Here is a 27,558-nt window from a genome sequence, read left to right as displayed (position 1 = left end):
TGCTCTCTTGAAAATCACTACATTGACCTTTTTACATGTCGTTTTGATCTGCATATATAATTTGTCGCTCACATCTTATTTACTGTTAAATAACTCCTATCGGGATCATATTGTTCTTGCATGTTATTATCTGTACACACAGGAATTCTGTGTCCGACACTATGATTCCTCTTCCTAAGGATTTGAATTCATTTTTAACAGCAAGACCACCCCATGCCGTCTGCCCTCATGCCTTTCCATTCGCTACAATGTATATCCTTGGATATTAAGCTTGCATCTATTACTTTGCTTCAGGCGGGACGTGGCGATGCCCACAACATCTTACCCGACAATTTGTAACTGCGCTGCAAGATAATCTGATCACAAACAAGAGAAAAATAATTGCAAATTCTGTAAATCCAAGCAACACATACAAAATTCTGGAGGAGCACAGCAGGCCTGGCAACATTTAAGAAAAGAATACAATCTACGTTTCCCCAATCATTACTGAAAGCCTATCCACTCACTCTTCTTTTCTGAGCCAGGAAGTCATATTAAGTGCTAGAGCTCAGGTCTCTGCGTTAGCCCGGGTAGGTGGTCAGAAACAGATACTATGAAAAGCGTTATACTTATTATTGAAAAGGATGCCCTCTCCAGACAAAAACGGTCGCCGACGTTCGCTCCATATGGCAGCGACTCTAATCACGTTAGACAAACATAACACTCTTCAGATATCCACGATTGTTCCACACATCCATAATTTTATTTTCTCGGTATTTTGAGATCAACAATTTTATGACAGTTTCTGGCACTTTCATAAATCATTGTTCATTCAATAATTGGATAACATATCGTCTCCATCTGAATCTATGTGAATCTATATCAGTTTGAAAGATGTTAGAGAAAGTAGATATCGACTCTAAAACCATCTTGTAAAAATCTCTGAGACTAAAACCAACAGTTCCTTTGTTTAGCAACTAACGTCCAGCATAGCAGGTCTGGCGATATGTGCTGTCTGTGATGTTATGACATTTGCTCAAAATGAACTCCTTCGATAGTAACACTCCAATCCATTTGAGGTCAAATATATTTTACATTGATTTTTTTTATCCCTCTACATCAGCAACCTATCACGTATTTTGAAGCGCCATGGCTCAGTCTAGATAGCAGTAAATAATTATAAAAAAAGTAAAAAAGATCCAATCTTTAAATTTCCCAGGTTATAATTAGACTGACGGATAGGAAGTGCTTTGAGTAAAATTGAGATCAATGCTCGCAGAGGAGAAGCTGAGATCAGTAAAGGTAATTCATGATGTAACTATAAATGTGTATTCTGCATCGTATTTCTTTCTTAGTTCCACTCTGTGCTAAAGAAACATACTCGCAATCGGTTCCAAACCACTGACAACAGATTTTAAAAGTTTTTCAATCATTTGATTTAAATTCTTACTTATCTGCTGGACCACGAGAGAAAGATTGAGAACTACGTTGCATAATCGTGGAATACACATACTGATGGGACAATGATGCAAAGGGCTGCTAGCAGTTATAGTCATGTCCCTTTAGCCATGATATGTTTCTTTGTATTAGTCTCCGGTTTCAGTAAGATTATGTAACATTTCGGTGCAAAAATACAGCCAAGCAGACCAAAACTTGATGCCCAAATAGCAAACACTTCTACAGCAACGGTGTACTTTCCTGGAGAGCTCACATAAGCTGGTATAAAGGTTATCCAGACGGCGCAAAAGATCAGCATGCTGAAGGTGATGTACTTGGCGTCGTTGAAAGTGGACGGGAGATTACGAGCAAGGAATGCAAGCACTAAACACACAATGGACAGCAGCGCAATATAGGCCGAGACTATGCAAAAGGCGGTCAAGGAGCCTTCGTCACATTCCAGAATAATGATTTCTCTATATTGGGTCATATTCTTCAGGGGGTACGGAGGTGACACACTCAGCCAGACAACACAAACTAATCCTTGCAAAAAAGTCAGCATAAACACGCTTAGGCGTTGCTGCGCGGGTCCGAACCAGTTCATCGCCCTGCTGTTGGGAAGGGTTGTCTTAAAGGCAACCACGACAAGAATTGTTTTACACAAGATGCAGGAAATACAAAGAACGAACACAACTCCGAAAGCTGTGCGGCGCAACATGCAGGACCAGCCTGAGGGTTCTCCAATGAAGGCGAGAGAGCAAATGAAGCAAAGAAGGAGGGCGAAGAGGAGCATGAAACTGAGTTCAGAGTTGTTCGCTTTGACCATAGGAGTGTCTCGAAACCGGTACAAAATCACAGTGGTAGCCAATGTGAAGCACGCTCCAACTAGAGAAAACATCGCTAATACAAACCCCAGACTATCTTGAAAGGAAAGGAACTCAACCTTTTTGAGAACACATTGGGTTTTTGCCCGATTGGACCAGTAATCTGATGGGCATTTGATGCAATCCGCGGAACCTGAAAAAAAAAAATCATGCAATGGGAATTTCGTGTGAGCACAGATCTGTAGAATTGAGAGACATTGCTGTGAATCTATGCACTTACCAGTGGCGTTGCTGATCTCACCATCAGGACACTCTACGCAGTCAAAGCAGCATTTTGGTTTTCCTTTCTGCCTGACTTTTCTTTTCCCAGGAGGACAGATTTCCGAGCAGATTGCTCTTGGGATCTGAAACAACAGAAAACGTCCTGATCTTATCAAAGTATTAACTGACACTGAGCATGTTTCAATCTGACATTCTTCAATAATATTGTAGGTTTCAATGCGTAGCTTTTCCACGAACCGTGCTAGTGCTTCCTTCAAAACGTTATCAAAATATAAAGTTATATGTATTTTATAAAAACAATGTTGTTCAACATTAATTTGGTTTAACATTGATTGATCATTTTTACCCGTTAGAAATTATAAATTATATGTCGCACATATAGCAGCGACAGTCAGAATCATTTCCCAGGCAACACATGCCTAATACTGGAGGGTATACATTTAAGCTGAGATGTCGGGGGTGTAGGTGGGCTGAAACTTGAATGATTCAAGTTCGTTTTCACAGACGGGGATCAAAATCAAGTTCGTTTGCACGGGTATACATACACAGGGTATAACTGCCATGAACATGTACAGTCAGCGTCACCATCTCAATACGTTACAAACAGGACAATGTAAATTATATGAACGTAAGTTACATTAAATTATACTTAACCTACCGGAATAAAAATAACAGAATAATAATAGTTCAAATGGAGGGAAATATAGGGCGAGATAGAATCAGGGTTTTGGAAGTAGTGATGATGGCTGGAACGGGCTGACTGATGTGCTGGATAAACCAAAGTGAGTAGTTCTGTTTAACAAGCCAACATGCAGGAAAAAGAGGGATATGAATCGAGCACAGGAAAAATGAATTTAGTTGAACTCGGAATGGCGATGTTAGCACTCTTTTCCAGAGGACTATAATATAAAGGCATATGTGTAAGGTTGAGGCTATACAAAATGCGGTATTGTGTGTGGATTGGGGCGGCTTATATAGGAAAACATATACTTGCATTGGGTTCGTTCAAAGGGCATTCACAAACATGATTTCAAGACTCCTTATATGGAATACAGAAAATTGCGGCGTCGGTGTTCTGATTGAAACCTATAGAATGTTGTTAGGCCTCGATCGAGTGGATGTGGAGAGGATCTTTTTCTAATGTGGGGAGAGGACGGAGTCTCAGAGTAGAGGGCCTTCAATTTAGAAGTTAAATTGAATTGAATTAACTTCCTACATCCTTCACAGACATGGAGAGCATAATTCTGTACATTACGTCTCCGTCTGAGTGTATGTGCAAATTATAGTGATCTGTAATGAATAGTCTGTACAGGGAGATATATACCAGAACAACAAATATAGCTTAGAAATACAATTCTATCAGCCTGAAATAATCAGTCTGATACCCTGGTATAAGAAGCTGTTCCAGGGCCTGTTGGTGCTAGCTTTAGTTCTGCGGTACCGTTTCCCGGATGGCAGCAACTGGAACAGTGTGTGGTTGCAGTGACTCGTGTTCCCAATGATCCTTCGAGCCCATTTTACGCACCTGTCCCTGTAAATGTTTAGATAGAGGGTGCACATCTACAGATGCGCTGAGCTGTCTACAGCACTCTCTTCAGAGTCCTGCCCTTAAGGGAAGCAGAGTTCCTATAGGGAGTGATACAGCCAGTCAGGATGCTCTCAACGGCATCTCGTAGAATGTCCTTTAAATTCGAAAAATCATGTCGAACTTCTTCAAATTAAAGTGCACTGTGGTGCTTTTACTTTCACCACAGAGCCGTATGTACAGAGCGAGTAAGGTCTTCGGTGATGTGTATACCGAAGAACCTAAAGCTGTTCACCCTCTCAGCCCCAGAACCATTGATGTCAATGGGGTTGAGCCTGTCTCCGTTCCTCCCTTAGTCTTGTAGCCTGTTTTTGCAACGGAGGGGAAGGTTTTTTTCATGACACCATTGTGTCAGGGTGATGACTTTTTCTCTGTAGGCTGCCTCGTTATTATTTGTTATAAAGCCCATCCATGTAGTATTATCTGCATGTTTAATGAGCATATAGAAGTTGTGGATGCCGATAGTCATGGATATACAGAGAGTAGAGGAAGCAGCTTAGAACACAGCCCGGATGGATGAGCTCCTGTGTTGAGGTTCAGGGGAGCAGAGCGGAGGAAACCCACTTTTAACACCTGCCGGTGATCTGACAGCAAATTGAGAATCCAGCTGCAGAAGGCAGGATGAAGGCTATGGTCTCTGAACTTCTTGTCAGGCCTGGAGTGAAGTATGGCGTTGAAAGCTGATCGGTAGTCCAAGAACAGCTTAAACATTCCTCTTCTCCCGATGTGTAAGGACGGTGTGTAGAGTTATGGATCTTGCGACATCTGTCGTTTAGTTGTGTCGAGAGCCAAATTGTACGGGGGTCCAGAATGGGTGGTAGCATGCTGCAGATGCAGTCCTTGACCAGCCTCTCAAATCAGTTGCTTATTATTGAGGTCAGTGCGTCAGGACATCAGTTGTTCAGACTTGTTACCTTGGACGTTTTAGTTACAGGCTCACTGCTAGATGTTTAGAGGGCAGGAGGGCACTTCTCACTGGCAAAGGGAGAGATAAAAGTAATTGCAAACATACCTGCCAGTTGTGCCGCGCACAAGCTGAGTACCCGCCCTGCGATGTCGAACAGTCCCGCAGCTTTGCGGCTGTTCCCTCGTAGGAAACGCCAACGTATTTCAGCTTCAGGGATGACCAAGGTTCAAGTCGCATTGGCTGTTCTCCTCGGTGACTCAGTGTTGGCGACATCGAACCGAGCGTAAAAAAAAAGATTTTAGCTGATCTGCGAGAGAGACGGCGATGTTTGTAGCACCATTGCCTTCGGCTTTGAAGTCTGCGATGCTGGGCAGTCCTTGCCATAAGCGTCGTGCCTTATTGATGGAGATTTGTGTCTGGATCTTGTCCTCGATTTGTCGTTTCACTGCCTTGATGACTTTGCATAGATTCTAGCTGCATTAATTGAGTTCCTGGTGGTTGCTAGCGTCGAAACCTCTGCCTCGCGTGGTGATTGCAGCACGCATGAAACTGTTGATCCAGGGTTTCTTGTTTGGATAGCCCTGACCAAATTCTGGAAGGCTACGTCCTCGTGCATTTCCGGATGAAGCTCGAGATCCCTTCCTTTATCTCGCAGTCATCCTAATCACGAAAGACAGTCCAGATGATGTAATCATTACAGCGTTGCAGCATGAATACTGATTAGTCGCACCAGCAGTGGGCGGTTTTCACTATGGCTGCTTCTCGTTACAGCTTCTACCTTCCCTGAAGGTTGAATCTCATGTGGATAGGGTGGTGAAGAAAGCTTTTGGTATGTTGTCTTTTATAAATCAGAGCATTGAGTATAGGAATTGGGATGTAATATTAAAATTGTACAAGGCATTCGTAAGGTCGAGTTTGGAGTACCGCGTTCCCAATTCTGGTCACCGAAGTATAGGAAAGATGTCAAAAAAATAGAGAGAGTACAGAGAAGATTTAGGAGAATGTTACCTGGGTTTCAGCGCCTAAGTTACAGGCAAAGATTGAACAAGTTAGGTCTTTATTCTTTGGACCGTAGAAGTTTGAGGGGGGACATGATAGAGGTATTTAAAATTATTAGGGGGACAGATAGAGTTGACGCGGATAGGCTTTTTCCATTGAGAGTAGGGGAGATTCAAACAAGAGGACATGAGTTGAGACTTAGTGGGCAAAAGTTTAAGGGTAACATGAGGGAGAATGTTCCATTAGAAGTGGTAGAGGCAGTTTCGGTATTGTCATTTAAGGCAAAATTGGATAGGTAAATGGACAGGAAAGGAATAGAGGGTTATGGGCTGAGTGCGGGTCAGTGGGATTAGGTGAGAGTAAGCGTACTAGAAGGGCCGAGATGGCCTGTTTCCGTGCTGTAATTGTTATATGGTTATATGGAAATAGTGCTAAGCGGACTACAGAGACATGAAAAAGGTGTTGGCCAAAATATTCTGGGACATAACAATGCTAGGGATGATGGCCGAGCAGCAGTGGCTGGTATTTCTGTAAGCAATTCGGAAGGGACAGGATTAATACATCCCATAGAGGATGAAATACTCTTGAAGGAAAGATGACACAACCATTGTTAACAGGGGAAGGCAAAGTCAACATAAATTACAAAGAGAGGGCATCTAATAGTGGAAAGGTAATTGGGATGCTAGAGGAGTGTGAAGCTTTTAAAGCCATCAGAAAGTAACTAAAACTCATTAAGTGGCTAAAGATGGAATAGGATTGTAAGCTAGCTAATGCTAATAAGATGATACAAGACGTTTCTTCAGATACAATAAGTGTACAAGAGCTTGGAGAGTGGATTTTAGGCCATTGGAAAACAATGCTGAAAAAGAAGAGATTTGGGGCAACGAAATAGTGGGCGAAGAGAATTCGTGTTTTTTTAAAATCTTTCACTGTGGAAGACACTAGATGGATGGTGGAAGTTTTAGGTGTAAAGGGCCATGCCTTATGTGAAATTACCATAACTAGAGAAAGGCTCCTGGGGACCTGAAAGATCTGAAGGTAGATAACCCACTAGAAGATAAGTCAGATGGTGTACAACTCAGAATTCAGAAAGAGGTGGTTGAGGAGGTCGTGGAAGCATTAGTAAAGATCTTTCAAGAATGACTAGATTCTGGATATGTTCTGGAAGACTGCAGATTTACGAATGTCAGTCCACACGTCAAGAAGGGAGAGAAGTCAAAGAAAGCAAAATATAGGCCAGTTAGTCTGAGCTCTGTAGATGGCAAGGTGTTGGAGTCGATTATTAAGGATAAGGTTTCAGGATATTAAGAAGAAAAAGATTTTTTTTTAAAGTCCATAAACTGCATGTGTTCCCCAAGGGAAAATCTTGGCTGACAGAATTGTGGGCCGAATGGGCTTTATAACCATATTTAACCATATAACTATATAACAATTACAGCACGGAGTGTCACGAGGTTGGGACAAAGGTGCTGGGAGTGGACCCACAAGCAGGACACAAACACGTCTTTCGTAGGTACAGTAAAATAGCGTTTATTACTCGCTACACAGAAGATTGGGAAATCAAGGAGGACAAAGGAACACGAACCTCTGACTAGGGGACTAGGGACTTGGATCGCCGCGGCCATGACTTGGACAGTGGGAACATGGACAGCCGCGACCCTTGGAATCGGACAGTGGGAACATGGACAGTCGTGGACCTTGGACTCAGACAGGGGAACATGGACAGCCGCGGACCTTGGACTCGGACGGTGGTAACATTGATCGTTGCGGCCATGACTTGGACCCTGGGGACTGGAACTGCCACGGCCCTTGGGGACTAGGATTCATGGATCGCCGCAGCCGGGAACGTGGAACCTCGATCGTCGCGGACCCTAGACTAGGAGACTAGGACCTTGATTCACCGCAGCCAGAAACGTGAACACCAAAACACAGGACAAGGAATCTTGAACCAGGGCTCTTCCAGATCAGACATCGAACCGGGACTCTTCGGGGGGTAGACACAGACACTGGACATGACATCGAGCCAGAAGTCCGCCTTCAACTCAGGCACCAAGCCGGGACTCTTCGAGGGGTAGACATGGACAAGGGGTATGAACGTCGAGTCAGGACTCCGCCTTCCACTCAGGCACCGAGCCGGGACTCTTCGAGGTGTAGACATGGACAAGGAGCATGAACGTCATGTCAGGACTCCGCCTGTCTCGTATAAAACCACAGCTGAAGGTTAAATATCTCAGTCCCAGTGGAGCATTAGCAATGTCAGACACCCCACCGCCAGAGGAATTCAACTTATGAAATATCTCCTGTTTCTTTGACTTCACCATTGGGGAAGTATTTTCCAGTTTAGTGAAGAACGCTGGTGAATAGCTCATGTTTCCTGGTGATCTCGAGTCACTCCTCGCAGCAGAATCCAGGGCACGACCTCTTCGCGCAATCAACGGCATCGGAAGCCATTCATTACTTGGGGGCAGCATCTGTTCACTAGGGTCTGCTTCTCTTCCACTTCGCTGAGGAGCCTGGACTACACTCTGGCGCAGGAAGGCGAATTGCTGGTACTCCGATGCGGGCTGGATGACTCTGGATTGTTTTAGCTGCGGCGACTTGCGAAGGCTTCTTAACACTCTCGCCCCGAACAGCTAACGCCAGGAGCTTATAAACTGCCGGTTCGGGTCGGGTGTAGATTACCTTGATTGACAAGCTCAAGGGACGAGTGAAACGGAATTAGAAGGGACCAAGGAGTCAATGGTCCGGATCGCAACCTAACTAAATTTAAAGGGGAACCGATCCGGACCATGACACGGAAACATGCCATCTTGGCCCTTCTAGACCGTGCCGACGCTTACTCTCACCTAGTCCCAGTGGCCCTCACCCGGCCCATAACCCTCCATTCATTTCCTGTCCATATACCTATCCAATTTTACTTTAAATGACAATACCGAACCTGCCTCTACCCCTTCTACTGGAAGCTCATTCCACACTGCTACCACTCTCTGAGTAAAAAAATTCCCCTTCGTGCTACCCTTAAAATTTTGCCCCCAAACTCTCAAATCATGTCCTCTTGTTTGAATCTCCCCTACTCTTAATGGAAAAAGGCAAGCCAAGTCAACTCGATCTATCCCCCTCATTATTTTAAATACCTCTATCAAGTCCCCCCTCAACCTTCTACTCTCCAAAGAATAAAGACCTAACTTGTTCAATCTTTCCCTGTAACTTAGATGCTGAAACCCAGGTAACATTCTGGCAAGTCTTCCCTGTACTCAATCTATTTTGTTGATATCTTTCCTATAACTCGGTGACCAGAACTGTACACAATACTCCAAATTCGGCCTTACCAATGCCTTGTACAATTTTAACATTACATCCCAACTCCTATTCTGAATACTCTGATTTATAAAGGCCAGCATACGAAGAGATTTTTTCACAACCCTATCCACATTAGATTCCACCTTCAGGGAACTATGCACCATTATTCCTAGATCACTCAGTTCTACTGCATTCTTCAACGCCCGACCATTTACGATGTATGTCCTATTTGGATTATTCCTACCAAAATGTAGCACCTCACACTTATCAGCACTAAACTCCATCTGCAATCGTTTAGCACACTCTTCTAGCTGGCCTAAATGTCTCTGCAAGCTTTGAAAACCTACTTCATTATCCACAACGCCACCTACCTTAGTATCATCTGCATACTTACTAATCCAATTTACCACCCCATCATCCAGAACATTAATGTATTTGACAAACAACATTGGACCCAATACAGATCCCTGAGGCACACCACTAGTCACCGGCCTCCAACCTGACAAACAGTTATCCACCTCTACTCTCTGGCATCTCCCATCTAGCCACTGTTGAATCCATTTTACTACTTCAATATTAATACGTAACGATTGAATCTTCCTAACCTTCCGTGCAGAACCTTGTCAGAGGCCTTACAGAAGTCCATATAGACAAATCCACTGCCTTACCCTCGTCAACTTTCCTCGTAACATCTTCAAAAAATTCTATAATGTTTGTCAAATATGACCTTCCATGCACAAATCCATGTTGACTATTCCGAGTCAGAGCCTATATATCCAGATAATTATATATGCCATCTCTAAGAATACTTTTCATTAATTTACCCACCACTGAAGTCAAATTGACAGGTCTATAATTGCTAGGTTTAGTCTTAGATCCCTTTTTAAACAATGGAACAACATGAGCAATACGTACAATTCCCCAGCACCATCCTTTTTTCTAATGACTTTTGAAATATTTCTGTCAGAGCCCCTAGTATTTCTGCACCGAATTCGCTCAAGGTCCTAGGGATTATCCTGTCAGAATCCGGAGATTTATCCACTTTTATTTTCCTTAAAAGTGCCAGTGGTTCCTCCTCTTTAAACGTCATAGTCTCCATAACTCCCCTACTTGTTTCCCTTACCTTACACAATTCAATATCCTTCTCTTTAGTTAATACCGAAGAAAATAAATTGTTCAAAATCTCCCCCATCTCTTTCGGCTCCACACATAAAGTCCACTCTGATTCTCTAAGGGACCAATATTATCCCTCACTATTCTTTTGTTATTAATGTAACGGTAGAAACCCTTCGGATTTATTTTCACCTTACTTACCAGAGCAACCTCGTATCTCCTTTTAGCTTTTCTAAATTCCTTCTTAAGATTCTTTTTACATTCTTTATATTCCTCGAGCACCTCATTTACTCCATGCTGCCTATATTTATTATTGATCTTCCTCTTTTTTCAAACCAAGTTTCCAATATCAATTGAAAACTATGGCGCTCTTGAACTTTTAACCTTCCCTTTCAACCTAACAGGAACATAAAGATTCTGTACCCTCAAAATTTCACCTTTAAATGACCTCCATTTCTCTATTACACCCTTTCCATAAAACAAATTGTCCCAATCCACTCTTTCTAAGTCCCGTCGCAACCCCTCTAAGTTAGACTTTCTCCAATCAAAAATCTCAAACCTGGGTCCAGTCCTATCCTTCTCCATAATTATATTGAAACTAATGGTACTGTGGTCACTGGACCCGAAGTGCTTCCCAACACATACGTCCGTCACCTGACCTATCTCATTCCCTAACAGGAGATCCAACACTGCCCCTTCTCTAGTCTGTACCTCTATGTATTGCTGCAGAAAAATACTATCCTGCGCACATTTTACAAACTCCAATCCATTCAGCCCTTTTACAGACTGGGCTTCCCAGTTTATGTGTGGAAAATTAAATCTCCAACAATCACAACCTTGTGCTTACTACAAATATCTGCTAACTCCTTACAAATTTCCTCCCCCAATTCTCGCTCCCCATTAGGTGGTCTATAATATACCCCTATAAGTGTTACTACACATTTCCCGTTCCTGAATTCCACCCACATAACTTCCCTAGATGAGCCCTCTAATCTATCCTGCCAACGCACCACTGTAATATTTTCTCCTACAAACAATGCAACACCTCCTCCTGTTGCCCCTCCGATTCTATCACACCTGAAGCAAAGAAATCCAGGAATATTTAGTTGCCAATCACACCACTCCTGCAACTATGTTTCACTAATAGCTGCAACATCATATTTCCAGGTATCAATCCATGCTCTAAACTCATCCACCTTTCTTACAATGCTCCTAGCATTAAAATAGATGTAATTAAGATACTCTCCACCTCTTCCTCTCTGTTTATCCCTAACAATGCAATCGACTTTATTATATTTTTCTTCCTTCTCCCCTACATCTTCGGTCTGAGTGCTCCCCTTCTCTATCACCTGCCTATCCTCCCTCACACACTGTCTACTAGCTTTCTCTATTTGTGAACTAGCCTCCTCTCCCCTAGTCTCTTCAAATTGATTCCCAACCCCAACCATTTTAGTTTAAAGTCTCCCCAGTAGCCTTAGCAAATCACCCCGCCAGGATATTGGTCCCCTTAAGATTCAAGTGAAACCCGTCCTTTTTGTACAGGTCACACCTTGCCCGAAAAGAGGTTCTAATGATGCAGAAACTTGATTCCCTGCCCTCTACTCCAATCCCTCAGCCACACATTTATCCTCCACCTCATTCCATTCCTTCTCTCACTGTCGCGTGTCACAGGCAGTAATCCTGAGATTCCTGCATTTTCGGTCCTTCTTCTCAACTGCCTTCCTAACTCCCTGTATTCTCCTTTCAGGACCACTTCCCTTTTCTTACCTATGTCATTGGTACCTACATGTACCACGACCTCTTGCTCCTCACCCTCCCAATTCAGGATATCTTGGACGCGATCAGTAACATCCCTAACCCTGGCACCAGGGAGGAAAACTACCATCCGGGTCTCCGTATTGCGTCGGCAGAATCGCCTAACTGACACCCTAACTATCGAGTCCCCTGTTACTACTGACTTCCTCTTCCTTTCCCTACCCTTCTGAGCTACAGGGCCGGACTCTGTGCCGGAGGAACGGCCACTGTTGCTTCCCCCAGGTAGGCTGTCCCCCCCCCCCCCCCAACAGCACTCAAACAGGAGTACTTATTGTCAAGGGGTAGAGCCTCTAGGGTAATCTCTAGTACCTTACTCTTCCCCTGCCCCCTCCTAACCGTGACGCACCTGTCTGCCTCCCGTGATCCCGGTATGGCCTGTAACTCCTTTCTATCAACTCCTCACTCTCCGTGACCAGACGAAGGTCATTGAGCTGCAGCTCCAGTTCCCTAACACGGTCCCTTAGGAGCTGCAGCTCGGCGCACCTGGTGCAGATGTGGACGTCTGAGTGGCTAGAAGACTACAGGACCTCCCACATCCGAGACCGAGAACAACAAGCTGCCCTCACTCTCATACCTTCCCCTTTCCTCAATTAACACAAAACACTAAAACCTAAACCTACCTTGCCTCGCCCGTTTCTACCTAAGCCCATTGAGCCAAAGCCCTTAAGCCTTCACTCTGCTCCCTGTTCTTTCCATTGCCCGCAAACGACGCTGTCCGCTGTATAAGGCTGTGTCTTTTTTAAATCTACCTCGCTTCACTGCCCGCTTTCACGCAGCTGTGCAGTCCCGCCTCTCTTAACTCCGATGAGAATAAGAAAAATTCAAGATGGCTCGGGCCGCACTCGCGTTCTGATCCTCCTACTTCTTTCTCCAAACGAAAACCGATTACTGTGCTGTAGCATTCCTATGTTTCTAAGTAAAACTGTTGAAATTCTTTGATGAAGTAACAAGCAGAATCGACAAGGTAGAATCGGTTGATGTTGTGTACTTGGATTTTCAGAAAGCCTTTGGCAAGGTGCCACATATGATGTTGCTGAAAAAAAAACTATGGTATTACAGGAAAGACTCTAGCATGGGTAATTCAGTGGCTGATGGGCAGTAAGCAAACACTCGGAATCAAGGGACACTTTTGGGACATAGTGCCGGTGTCCAGTGGTGTCCACGGGTGTTCGTGCAGGGAAGGGTTTATTTCTTACTTTTTATATCAATGATTTGGATTATGAAACTGGTGGTGCTGTTGCAAATTTTGCCGCGGCATGATGATAACTGGAGTGGCAGGTAGCTTTCTAGAAGTAGAATGGCTACAGTTGACAAGTTAGGAAAATGGACAGAAATTTGGCAGATGGAACACAGGAAGTGTCGGGAAGTGTATGGTTCATACACTTTGGTAGAAGAAATGAAAGTCTCGCATACTTTCTAAATCGAGAGTAAATTTAAAAAAAAACGAGACGCAAAAGGACGTGGGTACTTTGAAGGAATCCCTAATTTTTAATTTCCGGGATGAATCTGTGGTGAGGAAGGCAGATACAATTCATTTCAAGAGGACTGGAATATAATATCCTGGACATAATGCTGAACCATTCTAAGTACAGGTTAGCAGATTTACAAGCACCACCAACCTCCCCCCCCCCCGATCTAAGAAAGAATGTGCTGAATCTGGAAGGAGTAAAACTGAAAGTAAAAGGCTTCCCGATTTGAATGGCTTGTCTTATGGAGAGTTCTGATAGCTCTGTATAGCATTGACCAGAATTCAGAAGAATGAGCAGTGACCTCAGTAAAATCTATAGAATGTTGAAAGGCCTTGGTATAATGGATAGGATATTTTTTCTATAGTGAGAAAGTCTAAGGCCAAGCTCGGAATAAAGGGGCGTAATTTTAGAACCGAGATAAGGAGGAATTTCGTTATTGATGGTGGTAATTTCTGTCGAAGTCTTCGCCACGGGTAGTAGAGGAGGATAAGTCTGCATGTATATTTAACGCAGAGGTTAAGATAAATTTGATCGTTCAGGGCAAAATGGGACACCGAAGAAAGACAGGAAATTGGGTCTGAGAGAAAATTTGGATTCGACAGCAGGAAATGGCGGAGCGGACATGATAGGCAAAGTGGCCTGATTCTCCTCCTATATATTATGGCCTCAAGGTCTTACCTCTGCTCTGAAATTAATGCGCATGTATCTAAAGTCTCGCTAAGTAGCTATTCCGTAAAGCACTCACAACTCTCAGATATAGTATTGACCTGAATGAATTCAGTTCAATGCTCCCTCCACATCGGCGTTTTTTTTTCCTTGTCAAGGTTAATTGCAGGGACCTCTGAGTTATTCGGATGAGTAATAGGTGTAGTTACTGTACACATTCAACTTGGCAAGAGTGGTCAAAAGAGTTAGCATCAGCTTCACATACGTTGATCACGTTGTATAGAATATCACATACGGCCAGGTACCAAAAAGCACAAAACTTTTTCCATGACGCTTGTAATGTAATGCAACGTCATTTTTGTAATGTTGATGAAGTGCTGTGAATTGAACCATAAAACTTATTAAACATTTAGCCTGAATTTTTCGTTGTCGCGGCGGTTGTTAATCTGTAAGTTCTAATTTACTGAGATCTTTCAAACCAGTACATACACGTTATCTAGAGCAAGTGCTGCCTGAGGAAGGCAGCAAACATTATCAAAGTTAGCCACCAACCTGGCAATGTTAGTTTTTTGCAGCTTTTTGTGGATAAGTAGTAGTACAGTAGCCAGCATTCGCATGCTGTCTGTTTGAAGAATAAAGAAACCTGTTCAACTATTTGTTATTGAAAGAGTTGGCGCAATCCTAATCACTATAATTCAGCAAAACTGTCTTTGATTTGATTTTTTTACATTAATCATATGACCATATAACATTTACAGCACGGGAACAGGCCATCTCGGCCCTTTTATTAAAAGATTATATATACACAAACATATAATAAATATGTAATAATATATGATATCCGTTAAATATACTAAGATTTCTATTAAAATAGATAATTTTATCCTAAATATATATTTATCCTTTGTGATTTTAAATTCTAAACGCATGATTCGTGATTTTCTTGTGAGTTGTGTTTATATGGTGCTCTGTGCCAGTGTTATTGATTCAAATATGTAATTGCACCGCTTTGTACATGCATTTGTGCGTATGATAATAAAATGTATTTTGATTAATCTTTGATCCCTAAAGTACATGCGGTGTCTAATCTGTTTGCCGTCCTCTGAAACCAAACAATAGTAGCTGTTGCTCAGCAATGAATGAATTCCAGTGGGACTGCTGCGAACACATGAGAAGTGGACACTGTAAGGTTGGTTCCAATTCTATGTATATTTTACCTGTACTACAAGCAAAATCTGCGATACGCAACAAAGTTGAAATATTTGCTATGTTACCTTTGGTAGATTGACAAGATACAGCCACAGAAGATCACAAGGAAAGAAGCCTAGACCATTCTCCCCTTCGTGGCCGATCGACTCCGGGGGTAACTCACCTGTGCCAGTTTCCTACCACCCGAACTCCCTTTATCATAACTATCTGTCCCAATCTTAAGCTTATCTATTGATCGGGCTACAATCCCTCTCGGTGGCAGAGATATGTCTGCCCACATCAGAGGGAAATGAACAGCCAAGGATCTCGAGACTATTTACCTTTGTTCGAGACTCTCCAGCTGTTTAACGATCTTAATATCTACCTTAAGGTTCCCAGGTCTTTGAATAACCTGATCCTTGTTTAGCTGAACTCTTAAAACAGACCCAAACTGCCGAGTCGGCGCTTTAAATTGCACCAATATATCTTTATCTCCAATATCACCCATACCCCATGCATACAACGATTTCCTCTGTTTGCCAGCATGAATACATTTGAAAATAAGTGTCATACCGCATTTCCTGTCGTGCTCCACTCGATTTCATTGACATTCATCGATAGCTCGCGACCTGGCGGAGCCGAGCCATCATAATACCCAATGTTTACTATGTCCAATTTACCCCGCAAATTCGTTTGTAAGTTCACGAATTCGTATCTTGGCACTGGGTCACCATTTACATCAAAGTACACGGCTTCTCCAATCTTCGCAGTGAAATTCATATTTCGGAGGTAGTGCAGTAACTACAGAGGAACAAAGCAGGAGAGGTTAGTTTTTAACCGGAACGTGGATTCAGTGCATGCACATGCAGACTTTTAAAGAATCCAAAAAAACAAAAAAAAAAATGAAATGTACTGTAGGTTAATTAACACATAAAGAGACAAACATTTGAGACTGCCGAAGGTTAGACTTCGAGTTATATAATCTAATGTAAAGAAACAAGGACTGCTGAGTATTCAGTGTGCCAGACAGATTTGTGGCTAAAATTGCGACGACTGTCCAGTTCTCTCCACAGAATCTATCTCAAACGGTGCATTCCTCCAGTAAGTTGCTTTTAGAATTGATAAGGCGGGTCATCAGTATAAAGTAACTATTTCTAAGGCGTGGGTGACGATCTTTGGAGAGTGCAAATTTAGTTCCCATGGTTTCTTTGCATCCCAGCTAAATGAGACATCGGGAATTAGAGAACCAGGTAATAACTAAAACACTTGAGGAAGTGATATGATAAGCAGATAAAGTTAATGAAGTGGATTTTATTAAGGCATCTTCCCGATGGTAGGCTCAATCATAAACTCACGAGGTTAGAATGCAGGGACTTGGCTTCGTGTATTATCGGTCTGAAGAGACAAGTGTTTATGCCCAGATGCTGTCTGATCTGCTCAGACGCTCCAGCATTCTGTGTGTGCTACTCTGGAATCGGAAGTGGCTTGCCTAAAGAGAGCTGCAGGCGTTAGTAGATAGAGCGAAGTCGGACTGGAGATTAGTAATCGGAGGTGTTCTGAATGAATCTGTGCTATTATCCCTGCTCATTCTGATTTTATGAATGACTTCTATGAGTATGTGGAAGAGTGGCCGAGTACGTTCACAGTAGACGCGAAGGTTAGGACTTTGATAGGTGCCGTATTCTTCTGGGAGCAAGCGCAATGATTTCAGTCCAGAAAAGTCTAAATATATACACGATGGAAGGTTGAACTTGAAGGCAAAATACAGGCTTAATCGCAAGATTCTTAGCAATGCGGCGGAACAGAGGGATTTTGGGTCAATGTCCATTGATCTTTCAAATCGATAGGCCAAGTTGATGGAGTGATGAACAAGATATATGGTGTGTTGTTGTACAGTAGTCAAGAGTAACGAGGTAATGATACAGTTGACCAAAACTGTGGTGGAACCAGACATGAAACATTGTTAACAAAAAGTACACTGCATACGCTCCGGTCAAATCAACACATACAACACGCTGGAGGAACTCAGCAGGTCAGGCAGCATCCGTGGAAACGAGCAGTCAACGTTTCGGGCCGAGACACTTCGTCAGGTCTGATGAAGCGGGCAGGAGCCCTATAAAGAAGGTGGGAAGAGGGTGCGAAAGGGAAGGCTGGTAGGGTCCAGGTGTAAAACCAATCAGAGGAAAGATCAACGGGTGGGGAGGGGAAGCAGGGAGGGGATAGGCAGGAAAGGTGAAGAAGGAATGTAAGGGGAAAGCAGTATGTGTAGTAGAAGAAGGCAGAATCATGAGAGAGGTGATAGGCAGCTGGAAGCGGAGGCAGAGTTAAAGTGGGTTGGGGAAAGGGAGAGGGAGGGAATCACCAGAAGTTGGAGAATTTGATGTTCATACCAAGGGACTGGAGACTACCCAGCCGGTATATGAGCCTTTGCTCCTCCAGCTTGAGTTTGGCCTCATCATGACAGTAGAGGAGGCCATGTATGGACATATCCGAATGGATTCCCTTTTGTCTGTAAGGTCTAAGACTAAGGGAGGTTTTCAACAGACCTACTCATAATAGAGATAAAAGAAGCATCACGGCAAGTCGGGTAATAATAGAAAAGAGGCACAAAATTGTAGAAGGGTACATGGTTATCTGAAAAGCACTGAGCACACATCGGAGCTCAGTGCAGGCAATTCTGAAACAGCAAAGGAAATCCGGCTGCTTAGCTCAGACCTGCCCTCGAAACAGTCGTTGCTGAAGCATGACAGCTGTACGAGAGGTTAATGTGACGCCAGCACTCACGCTGAATAAGCTGCAGAAGTTATGGATGCTACTGGATATGAAGTTTCTGTCTCCACCATCTGAATTCCCGTGCACAAAAAAAAAAATGTATTCGGAGACATCTCTCAAGGTCGCTGCACAGGTTGACGGGATAGTTAAGAAGGCCTATGGGATGCTAGGCTTTATTAATAGGGATTGAGTTCAAGAGGAGAGAGGTCATGTTTCAACTCTGCAAATCTCTGGTGAGAACACACTTAGAGTATTGTGTTCATTTCTGGGCACCTCATCATAGGAAGGATGTGGATGCTATGGATTGGCTGCAGTGGAGATTTACCAAGATGTTGCCTGGATTGGAAAACAAGTGTTATGAAGCAAGGTTAGCAGAGCTGGGACTTTTCTCTTTGAAGCGTAGAAGGATGAGTGGGGACTTGATAGAGATTGATGAGAGGCATAGATAGTGTGCATAGCCAGTACCTGTTTCCCAGGGCACGATTAGCAAACACCAGAGGGCATATGCACAAATTTAAGGCAGGGAAGTTTAGGGGAGACATCAGGGTTAAGCTTTTTACACAAAGCGTTGTGGGTGCCTGGAATAAATTGCCAGGGATGGTTATGGAGGCTAAAACATTAGGGGTATTTAACAGCGTCTTCTACAGGCACATGGATGAAAGGAAAATACAGGGTTACGGGGGCGTGTGGGATTAGTACTTTTTTAAAGGAATATATGGATCGGCACAACATCGAGGGTTGAAGGGCATGTACTGTGCTGTAGCATTCTAGTATTCTAGTGATCTAGTGTAAACGGGGGAGATATATCCCTGAACATTGCAAAGCGTCACTCCTCAGATACTATACAATATGGAGGAAGGTCTAGTATTCGGATAAGACTAAAATAAAACTTTTCTTTGATCCTCAACATGAAAAGGTACTTCCGGCAAAAATGTGATGCTCTGCATCAGTCAGGAACCACAGAGTCTGCTGTACAGCATGGTAGAAGTATCATCATGCAGTGGGGATGCTGTTCAGCAGCAGCGAATGAAATCCTAGTCAGGATTGATGGGAAGACCGATGTTGCTGATACAGATAAATGGATGACATGCTGCCAGCATTTGCTAGAGAGCTTAATTAGGGAGACAAGTTGTCTTTCAACGGAACAAATATCTAAAAGCACACTGCTAGAACAAACAAGGAATGGTTTCAAATGAAGGAGATTGATGTCCTTGATGGTCTAATCTGAATAGTGTCCTTAACCCTTAAGAAAGAAAACGGACGATATTGAAATTCAGCGACAGCTATGCGTTTCAAGTATGACTGTGTTGCCATCTCTAAAACTTGGCTAAAGGATTGTTGCCATTCGGAGCCGAACGTCGAAGAATATACGGTGTATAGGACAGATAGGTTGGTAGGCAGAGTGGGGAGTGTGGCACTGTGTGTAATAAATAATAAAATCCAATGTGTCGATATTTCAGTGGAATATGGGAAATTACAATATAATAAGAAGGGACCGGCCAAATTTGACTGGAAAGGGACACAAGCAGGAAAGACAGCAGAGCAGCAATGTCTGGAGTTTCTGCGAAAAATGAAAGAAGTGCAAAACAGATATAGTCCAAATAAGAAGAAAATTTCGAAAAGAAGATTAACACTACCGTTGCTGACAATTGAAGTCAGAACAAAATAAAACCAAAAGAGGGCGCCTACAAGGAAGCACAAGCTAGCGGGAAGATAAAGGATCGGGAAGCTTTTAAAAACTTGCGGAAGGAAACTAAGAAGGTAGTTGGAAAGAAAATGAGTTATGAAAGGAAGCTGGACACTAATATCAAAGAATATACCAAAAGCTTTTATTAAGTATATAAAGGCTAAAAGATAGAGGATGATAGATATAGGTCCAATAGAAAATGACGGTAGAGACATTGTAATGAGAGATGCAGAGATGGCAGGGAATTGAATTGCGTATTTGCGTTATACTTCACAGTGGAAGACATCTGCAGGATACGGACATTCAAGACTGAAGTTTGTGCTGTGAAAATTACGACAGAGAAGGTGCTCAGGAAGCTTAATGGTCTGAGGGTCGATAAATCTTCAGGGCCTGACTGAACACAGACTCAGATTCTGTAGGAACTAGCTGTAGAGATTGCCGAGACATGAGCAATGATCTTTCAAGAATCCATAGACTCTGTCATTTTACCGGATGACTGGGAAATTGCAAATGTTGCTCCGTTATTTAAGAAGTTTGGGAGGCAGCAGTAAGGAAACTATAGTCCTTTTAGCCTGACATCAGTGGTTGAGCATATGTTGGAATCGATTGCTATGGGAGTACCATGAAACCCATGGCAAGATAGGACAAAGCCAGCATGTTTTCATGACTAACTTACTGCAATTTCTTGAGGAAAGTACAAGCAGGATAGACAAAGCAGATGCAGTGGTTGTGGTGTATGTGGACTTTCAGAAGGTCTTTGTCAAAGTGCCATACATTAGGCTGCTTAGCAAGATAACAGCCATGGAATTACAGAGAAGTTAAGCGCATGGGTGGAGCATTGGCTGATCGGCAGAAAACAGAGAGTGGGAATAAAGCGATCCTAATCTGTCTGGTTGCCGGTTAGCAGTGGGGATCCAAAAGTGTCGGTGTTTGAACCGTTGGATTTCACGAGGTATGCCAGTTATTTCGACTGTGGGATTAATGGATTTCCGGATAAATTTTCCGATGATACAACGATAGGTGGAGCAGCGGGTAGTGTAGAGGAAACAGCGAGCCTGCAGTGAGAGTTAAATAGTTTAGGGGAATGGGCAAAGAGGTGTCAAATGAAATACAATATTAGAAAGCGTAAGGTCATGCACTTTCTTTGAATAAATAAAGAGGAAGAGTAATATTTAAATGGGGAGAGAGTTCAAACCCAGAGATTCAAAGGGACCTTGGAGTCCTTGAGCAGGATACCCTAAAGGTAAACCTCCAGGTTGGGTCGGTGGTGAAGAAGGAGAATGCAATATTGCAATCATTTCTAGAGGTATATTATATAAGAATAGGGATTTGATGTTGGGGCTCTATAAGGCACTCGGGAGACCTCACCTGGATTATTGCGACCATGTTTGGGCTCTTTAGTTTAATAAGGGTTCAGAGGGTGTGGAGACAATGAAGAGGATTCAGAAAAGATTAAGGAGAATGATTCCAGGCATGAAAGGCTTACTGCATGAGGAACGACTGGCAGCTCTTCGACTATATTCCCTTGCAGTTCAGGAGATTGAGGTGGATCTCAATGAAACATTCCCTATGTTAAAAACCCTGAAAAGATTATATAGAACAAAGTTATTTCCCATGGCAAGGGAGTCTCCGACAAGAGAGCACGACTTCAATATTGACGGACATCTATTTTGATCAGAGATGCTGAGAAATTACTTTCGTCAGAGCGTGATATATCTGTGGAATTTATTGTCTGTGGATGCCAATTCATTGGGCGCATTTAAGCAGAGATAGATAGATTCATCATTAGCCGCGGCATCAAAAGGTATGGGGAGAAAACGGGAATAAGGATGGCTGGAGGATTTTTTATATATTTTCTTTTAAAAAAAAGGAAAATGATGGCGAAAGTGAATGTAGGTCCCATGGAGGACGACGATGCGGGGGAGGGGCGGGCGGGAATGATATAGGGTAATGAAGAAATGGTCGAGCTTTGAAAAACTATTTTGTGTCCGTATTCACAATGGAGGCCACATCTAACATGCCGGTGAGAAATTTTATAGATGCGAAGTAAGGTGAGGGCCTCAATGCAACAGATGTTACTGAAGAGGTAGGGCTGAGAAAACTTGTGGGCCGGAATATATGTGTTTTTTTTTGTCCAGATGAAATGTATTCCAGGGTACTGAAATAATTTGCAGAGGGTATTGTAGAGGAATCGATGATAATTTACCAAAATTCTCTGGACTCTGGGTAGCTCACGTCTGATTGGAACGGGCGAATGTCACGGTATTGTTCAAAAACGGATGTAAGGGGGAAAAAAAAACAGGTAAGTATCGGCCAGTTAATGTAGCTGCCGTTGCGGGAATGGTTGAAACTATCATTAAAGATGAAATCGAGAAGCATCTGGGAAAAAAAATCGATCCATTAGACAGGTGTAACATGGAATCAGCAAAGACAGCTCTAGTTTGATTAACTTCCTGGAGTTCTTTGAGGATATAATGAGCCCAGTAGGTAGAGGAGAAGAGATAGTCATTATTTACTTGGATTTGCAAACGGCGTTACGGCGGTTGATGTGCCATGTAAAAATTAGTTTACATTAGATAAGAATGTAGAGAGTTGGGAGTGGCATATATACATGTATAGAGGACTGGATAGAAATCTGGGAGACATGGGTGATAATTTCACAATCATTGCTGAGCGGTGTGCTGCAGAGGTCGGTACTGGGCCTGCAACTGTTCACGATATACATGAACAACCTGGAAGAGATGATTGAGTGTAGTTTATCTAAGTTTGTTAATTATACTGAATTGAGTGGAAAACTTTGTTTACAGGTTCAGGAGGCTATTAAGAAGGCAAATGGAATATGTGTTCTCATTGCTAGAGGGATTGAATTTAAGAGCAGGGAGATAATGCTGCAACTATACAGGGTATGCGTGGAGTTCTGGTCTTACGTGAGTGAGGATAAGCTGGCTTTTAAGGGGGTGCAGATGAGGGTCACCAAGATGATTCCAGGGATGAGGGAGTCAGATTATGAGGACAGATTCCGTCGTCTGTCACTGTACTCGCTGGATTTAGAAGAATGAGCGATGAGCGGCGATCTTATAGAAAGGTAAGTAAACATTAAAGTGATAGATAGGATAGAGGCAGGAAAGTTGTGAGTCTAGAGCTAGGGGACATAGCCTCAGAATCCTGAGGAGTTGCCTGGAAAAATGTGACGATGTCCCATGAGAATTGATTTAGTCAGATAGAACGTTTCTCATTGCAGCAAGGGAGGATAAAAGGGATGTATAAAAGGACAAGAGGCACAGATGTAGTGGAGAAGCAAACTATCCCTTCGCAGAGCAGAAATAGCTGATGCAAAAGGACACAAACTTAAGGCGACAGAATGAAAGTATAGATTGGATGTCAAAGGTAGTTTTATTGTCTTTGCAAAGAGTGGTAGATGCGAAGACCTCGCAGCTGGATGTGGTGTTGGAGGAACACACCGTAGAGACGTTTAAAAGACACGTATATAGGCAGATGGATAAAAGAAAAGTGGAGTGCTAACGTAAGAGGAGTGTCAGAATGAACTTGACACCATTACTGCTTGGGGCGTTCCAGCGTTTGCAGTTCAGTTGCTGTGCAGTCCACCCAGTGGAATGCCTGTTCTTTCTACGGGCATTCGGTTTCTTCCCATAATCCAAATGTGTATCAGATAGGTTATTTAGTCATTGTAAATTTACCGCGTGTTTCGGTTAGCGTTAATTGGGTTTTGCGGGTGTTGAAGCGGTTGCGTGGCTCGAAAAGACGCTGAACGGCCTAGTTCACACTGTATCTCTAAATAAAATACATACGTATTTGGAAGTTTTCAGGCAAGCACGACCTCGTAGATCGAACGACCTGCAATGTGTTGTACTGAATCCCTTTTCCAAGAATAAATCGTCAGAATCGGCAAATGGAAATGGTTGCTAAAATGGTGGTCAGTGGTTGAATTCTCGCATATGAAATCGTAAGAAGATTAGCTTTCAACTGCAACTACATCTACTGCTTTGTCAATTAGGTGCTTTCTGTTGCAGATTAAATATATTCTTACCTGCCACGGCTTGAAGTTTGAAATTTGGGCACACGTGTTATTCAAAAAAGGTCCATTCCCTTCTACGCAGCTTAGCAGATCGTGGAGTGCGTGAGCGATAGAGTAGACGGCTGTGTAAACGTGAAACGAACTTCCATCCATTATCGCCGGAATATAGGTAGATTCTATATCTTCCATTTTCTCCTTCCCTGTGCATTGACGAACTTGACCTGCGGAATTCGCCAAGCTTGTCAGGTTGTCTGCTGCAAGAGAGCAGGCGAATAATGTTTCCCAAAATTCCGTCACCAAAATATCGCCAGGAAAGTTAGAAGGTTGGATTGTCTGAAGATAATCTCTGAGACCAGCTATCTCTATCCGGGGAGAGACCAGTCCGATTGTCCCGGAGAGATAAAGTGCTCTTTCTTCAGGTGGGAGAAGATTTTTTGTTACCCAACCCTCACTTCCAATCCACTGTATACCGGTAACATTCTGACGCCAAATTTCATTCAATAAAATTCGCATATCACCAATATGAGCAATGGCCACCACCACTTTAGTGGATGCATATTTAATCATCTGGACAATTCGTCTGATTTTCTCTGGCGGATCGGTTCTGTAGAATGACTCAGAGTAGGCAATACAGACCCCGAATTCTCCGATATGTTCCATAAATTCCTGCATTCCGAAATTACCATAATCGTCATTACTTCTAATGGTTCCAATCCAAGTCCAGCCAAAAGTTCTCACCAGTTCAGCGAGAATTTTGGACAGGTACTGGTCGCTGGGAATAGTTCTAACAAACGTGGGGTATTCTCTCTTATCGCTTAGACAGAAGCAAGTTGAGTAGTAACTGACCTGCAGAGAAGGAAGGAACAGATGAATTCATGTGTCCTGCTTTGTGATTGTAAGTGACTGATGCACCATCGGAGTTTTTATGTGAATCGTTTCATTTTGGCATAACCATAATACTGAAATTGCCTCCTGAAGAATATAGAACATACTGCACAAGCCATCAGTAACCGGAATTCTGGCATAATTTAGATCGCTAGTTAAGGTACTTAGTTATTTCTCTTTTAATAAAAGGATAGTTATCCGCTTTCAGTGTATTGCTTCAAGTTCTGTTGGCTCCTTTATAGGAAACACTTTGGGGAGGTTAGCTAAGCGTTCTACCAGAATTCTTCTTGAATTAAAGCGGATAGACTATGCGGAAATTTGTACAAACGTGCATTGTTTTACTATACGGTACAAACTTGAGTAGATAAACAGCATCTTTCCTCCCATGTCCAATGATTGAGGGCATGTATTTAAGGTGAGAAGGAAGTACTTTTAAATTAGATATCCGGGACGTTTTTCTTTTATATGCAGACTACGGTGGATGCTTGGAATGCGCTACTAGGTGTTGAGATGGAAGCAAATATGAAGTAGGAGCTTAAAAGTTTCTTACTTAAGCAGAAGAATATACAGAAGGCAGAGACACAATATTGCGACAACAAAATGAACCAGTATAGTCAAACATTTCGTTAATAGTTCAATTAGTCTGTCAAAAAATCTTGGGCTGTGCTGTCCTATTCTCTGGTTTCTGTGATCTATGGCAACGAAACTTAACAATGGCGCTTTTTTAACGTTTATTTTTGTGACTGGTGAATCAGAACCAACTAGTGGAATTCTACTATTTAAAATAAAAAACACAATGTCTAAAATAAGAGCGAAGCATCAGCTGAAATTATGACACTCCCTATTTCAGTCACGACATGAGAATCGTGTATTAGTGCCCCTGCTAATAAGGTGATGCTGACACTAGAGTAAAAATGCAGTGATGTATTTGACACTTTACCAGCGGAATCCCAAAGGATCCTATTGTTCTTGCAGTTGCAATGGAATTTGTGGACATAGCACAGCCAACAATGGCAGGAACGTTGGAGGAACCTCGACATTGAGGGTATTCAACTGATTTTTCATCTCCGTTAATCAAAGCGAGCGCTGCCTTCGAGGCGATCGCGGAAGACGAGCAGTCGTCGTGGATCTGATATCCGAGTGTAATTCCGGGGAGAAGATTCTCATTCTGGTTTATTTCTTCAATAGTAAAAACCATTGTTTGCGCCAGTCGGAAATTCACAACTTCAAAACTGTGGGATAAAAGAGATCATTAGACCATACCGTACCGGAGCAGAATTCCGCCGATCGGCCTTTCAACTCTCTTTGGACATTCGATGCGCTGAATTATTTACACTCTCAAACCCAGTATCCTGTCTTCTTCCCTTAACCTTTTCATTATCCAATTAACCAAGGATCTATTAGAATTTGCTTTAAATATACCCTATAGATTGGCCTCAATAGCCGTCTGTAGCACCAGGTTCGGCAGATTCACCGTCCATCCTATGGCTGAATAAATGTCTCCTCATCCTTGCTGTAAAGAGATGTCCTATTTGCTGAGACTCTGATTTATGTTGCCACTACTGGAACCATCGTCTGCTCATCCAAACTATCGAGGTTTTTCATTGATCGGTTTGTTTCAAAGCGATCCCCTTATTCTTCTAAGTTTCAGTCACGACATAATTATGAAATGTTCCTCATAGAACATAGGAATCTACAGCACATTAATGGCCCTTCGGCCTACAATGTAGTGCCCACCATGTAGACCGTTCTGGAAATTGTCAAAAATTTCCCTAGCGCTAATCCCTCTATTTTTCGAAGCTCGATGTACCTATGCTGGAGTCTCTTAAAACATCCTATCGTTTTCGCCTCCAACATCGACGCCGGCAGCCCATTCTACGCACTCACCAGCGGAACAAAAAACTTACTCCTGACATCTCCTCTGCACCTACTTCCAAGCATTTTAAAACTATGTCTTCTCATGATAGCCATTACAGTCCTGCTAAAAAAAACCTATCACTATACACATGATCAATGCTTCTCATAATCTTGTACATCTCTGTCAGGTCACATCTCATACTCCGACGCTCCAAGGAGATAAGGCCGAGTTCATTTAAGCTATTCTCATAAGGCATGCTCCCCAATCCCCGTCCTTCCTGTAGAGAGGCGGTCGTAATTGAGCACAGTACTCCAAATGCGGTCTGACCAGCTGCCTATATAGCTGCAACATTACCTCTGGGCTCTTAAACTCAGTGGCATGGTTTACGAAGGCCAATGCACGGTATGTTTATTTTTAATCACAGACGCGATATGATTAGCAGCTTTGAGTTTCTTGTGGTCTCGAACCTCAAGATCCCTCTGATTCTCCACACTGTCAAGTGTCTTAACAGCAATGCTACATTCTGAGAACAAATTTGAGCTACCAAACTGAACCACCTCACACTTATCTGGTTTGAACACCATCTGCCCATTTTCAGCCCAGTTTTGAAAATTATCAATGCCCCTCTGTAGCTCTTGACAGCGGTCCACACCATCCGCAATACCCCCAACCTCTGTGTCATCAGCAAATTGACTAACCCATCCCTCTACTTCCTCATCATGTTTATTCAGTAAAATCACAAAGAGTAGCGGTCAC

The 27,558-nt window shown here is 42.9% G+C and overlaps 1 protein-coding gene across 1 annotated transcript; it reads right to left on the bottom strand.

Annotated features, from left to right (window-relative positions):
* Window positions 1-1,531: 1,531 nt before the first annotated feature.
* LOC140724636 (extracellular calcium-sensing receptor-like) lies at window positions 1,532-27,182 on the bottom strand. The gene is made up of 8 exons (XM_073039060.1): window positions 27,157-27,182; window positions 25,885-26,176; window positions 24,072-24,905; window positions 16,138-16,365; window positions 8,567-8,695; window positions 5,120-5,221; window positions 2,521-2,644; window positions 1,532-2,433 (listed from the first exon to the last, which is right to left on the bottom strand). Exons 1-8 carry the CDS (start codon window positions 27,180-27,182, stop codon window positions 1,532-1,534), a joined length of 2,637 nt encoding a protein of 878 aa, XP_072895161.1.
* Window positions 27,183-27,558: the final 376 nt, after the last annotated feature.

Source organism: Hemitrygon akajei, chromosome 3 (assembly GCF_048418815.1).
Source record: "Hemitrygon akajei chromosome 3, sHemAka1.3, whole genome shotgun sequence".
NCBI lineage: Eukaryota > Metazoa > Chordata > Chondrichthyes > Myliobatiformes > Dasyatidae > Hemitrygon > Hemitrygon akajei.
Note: the sequence above shows the minus strand (reverse complement) of the source record. Positions and strands in the feature narration are given on the sequence as shown.

Excerpts from the sequence above, each read along its gene's own strand:
- LOC140724636 (XM_073039060.1), bottom strand. The coding sequence starts at position 27,182 with ATGCCACTGAGTTTAAGAGCCCAGAG. Across the intron at positions 8,696-16,137 it reads GGAGCACGACAGGAAATGCG|GTAATCTACACCCGACCCGA; the intron begins GTATGACACTTA and ends TTGTCAATCAAG. Across the intron at positions 2,645-5,119 it reads GTGCGCGGCACAACTGGCAG|ATCCCAAGAGCAATCTGCTC; the intron begins GTATGTTTGCAA and ends CTGTTGTTTCAG.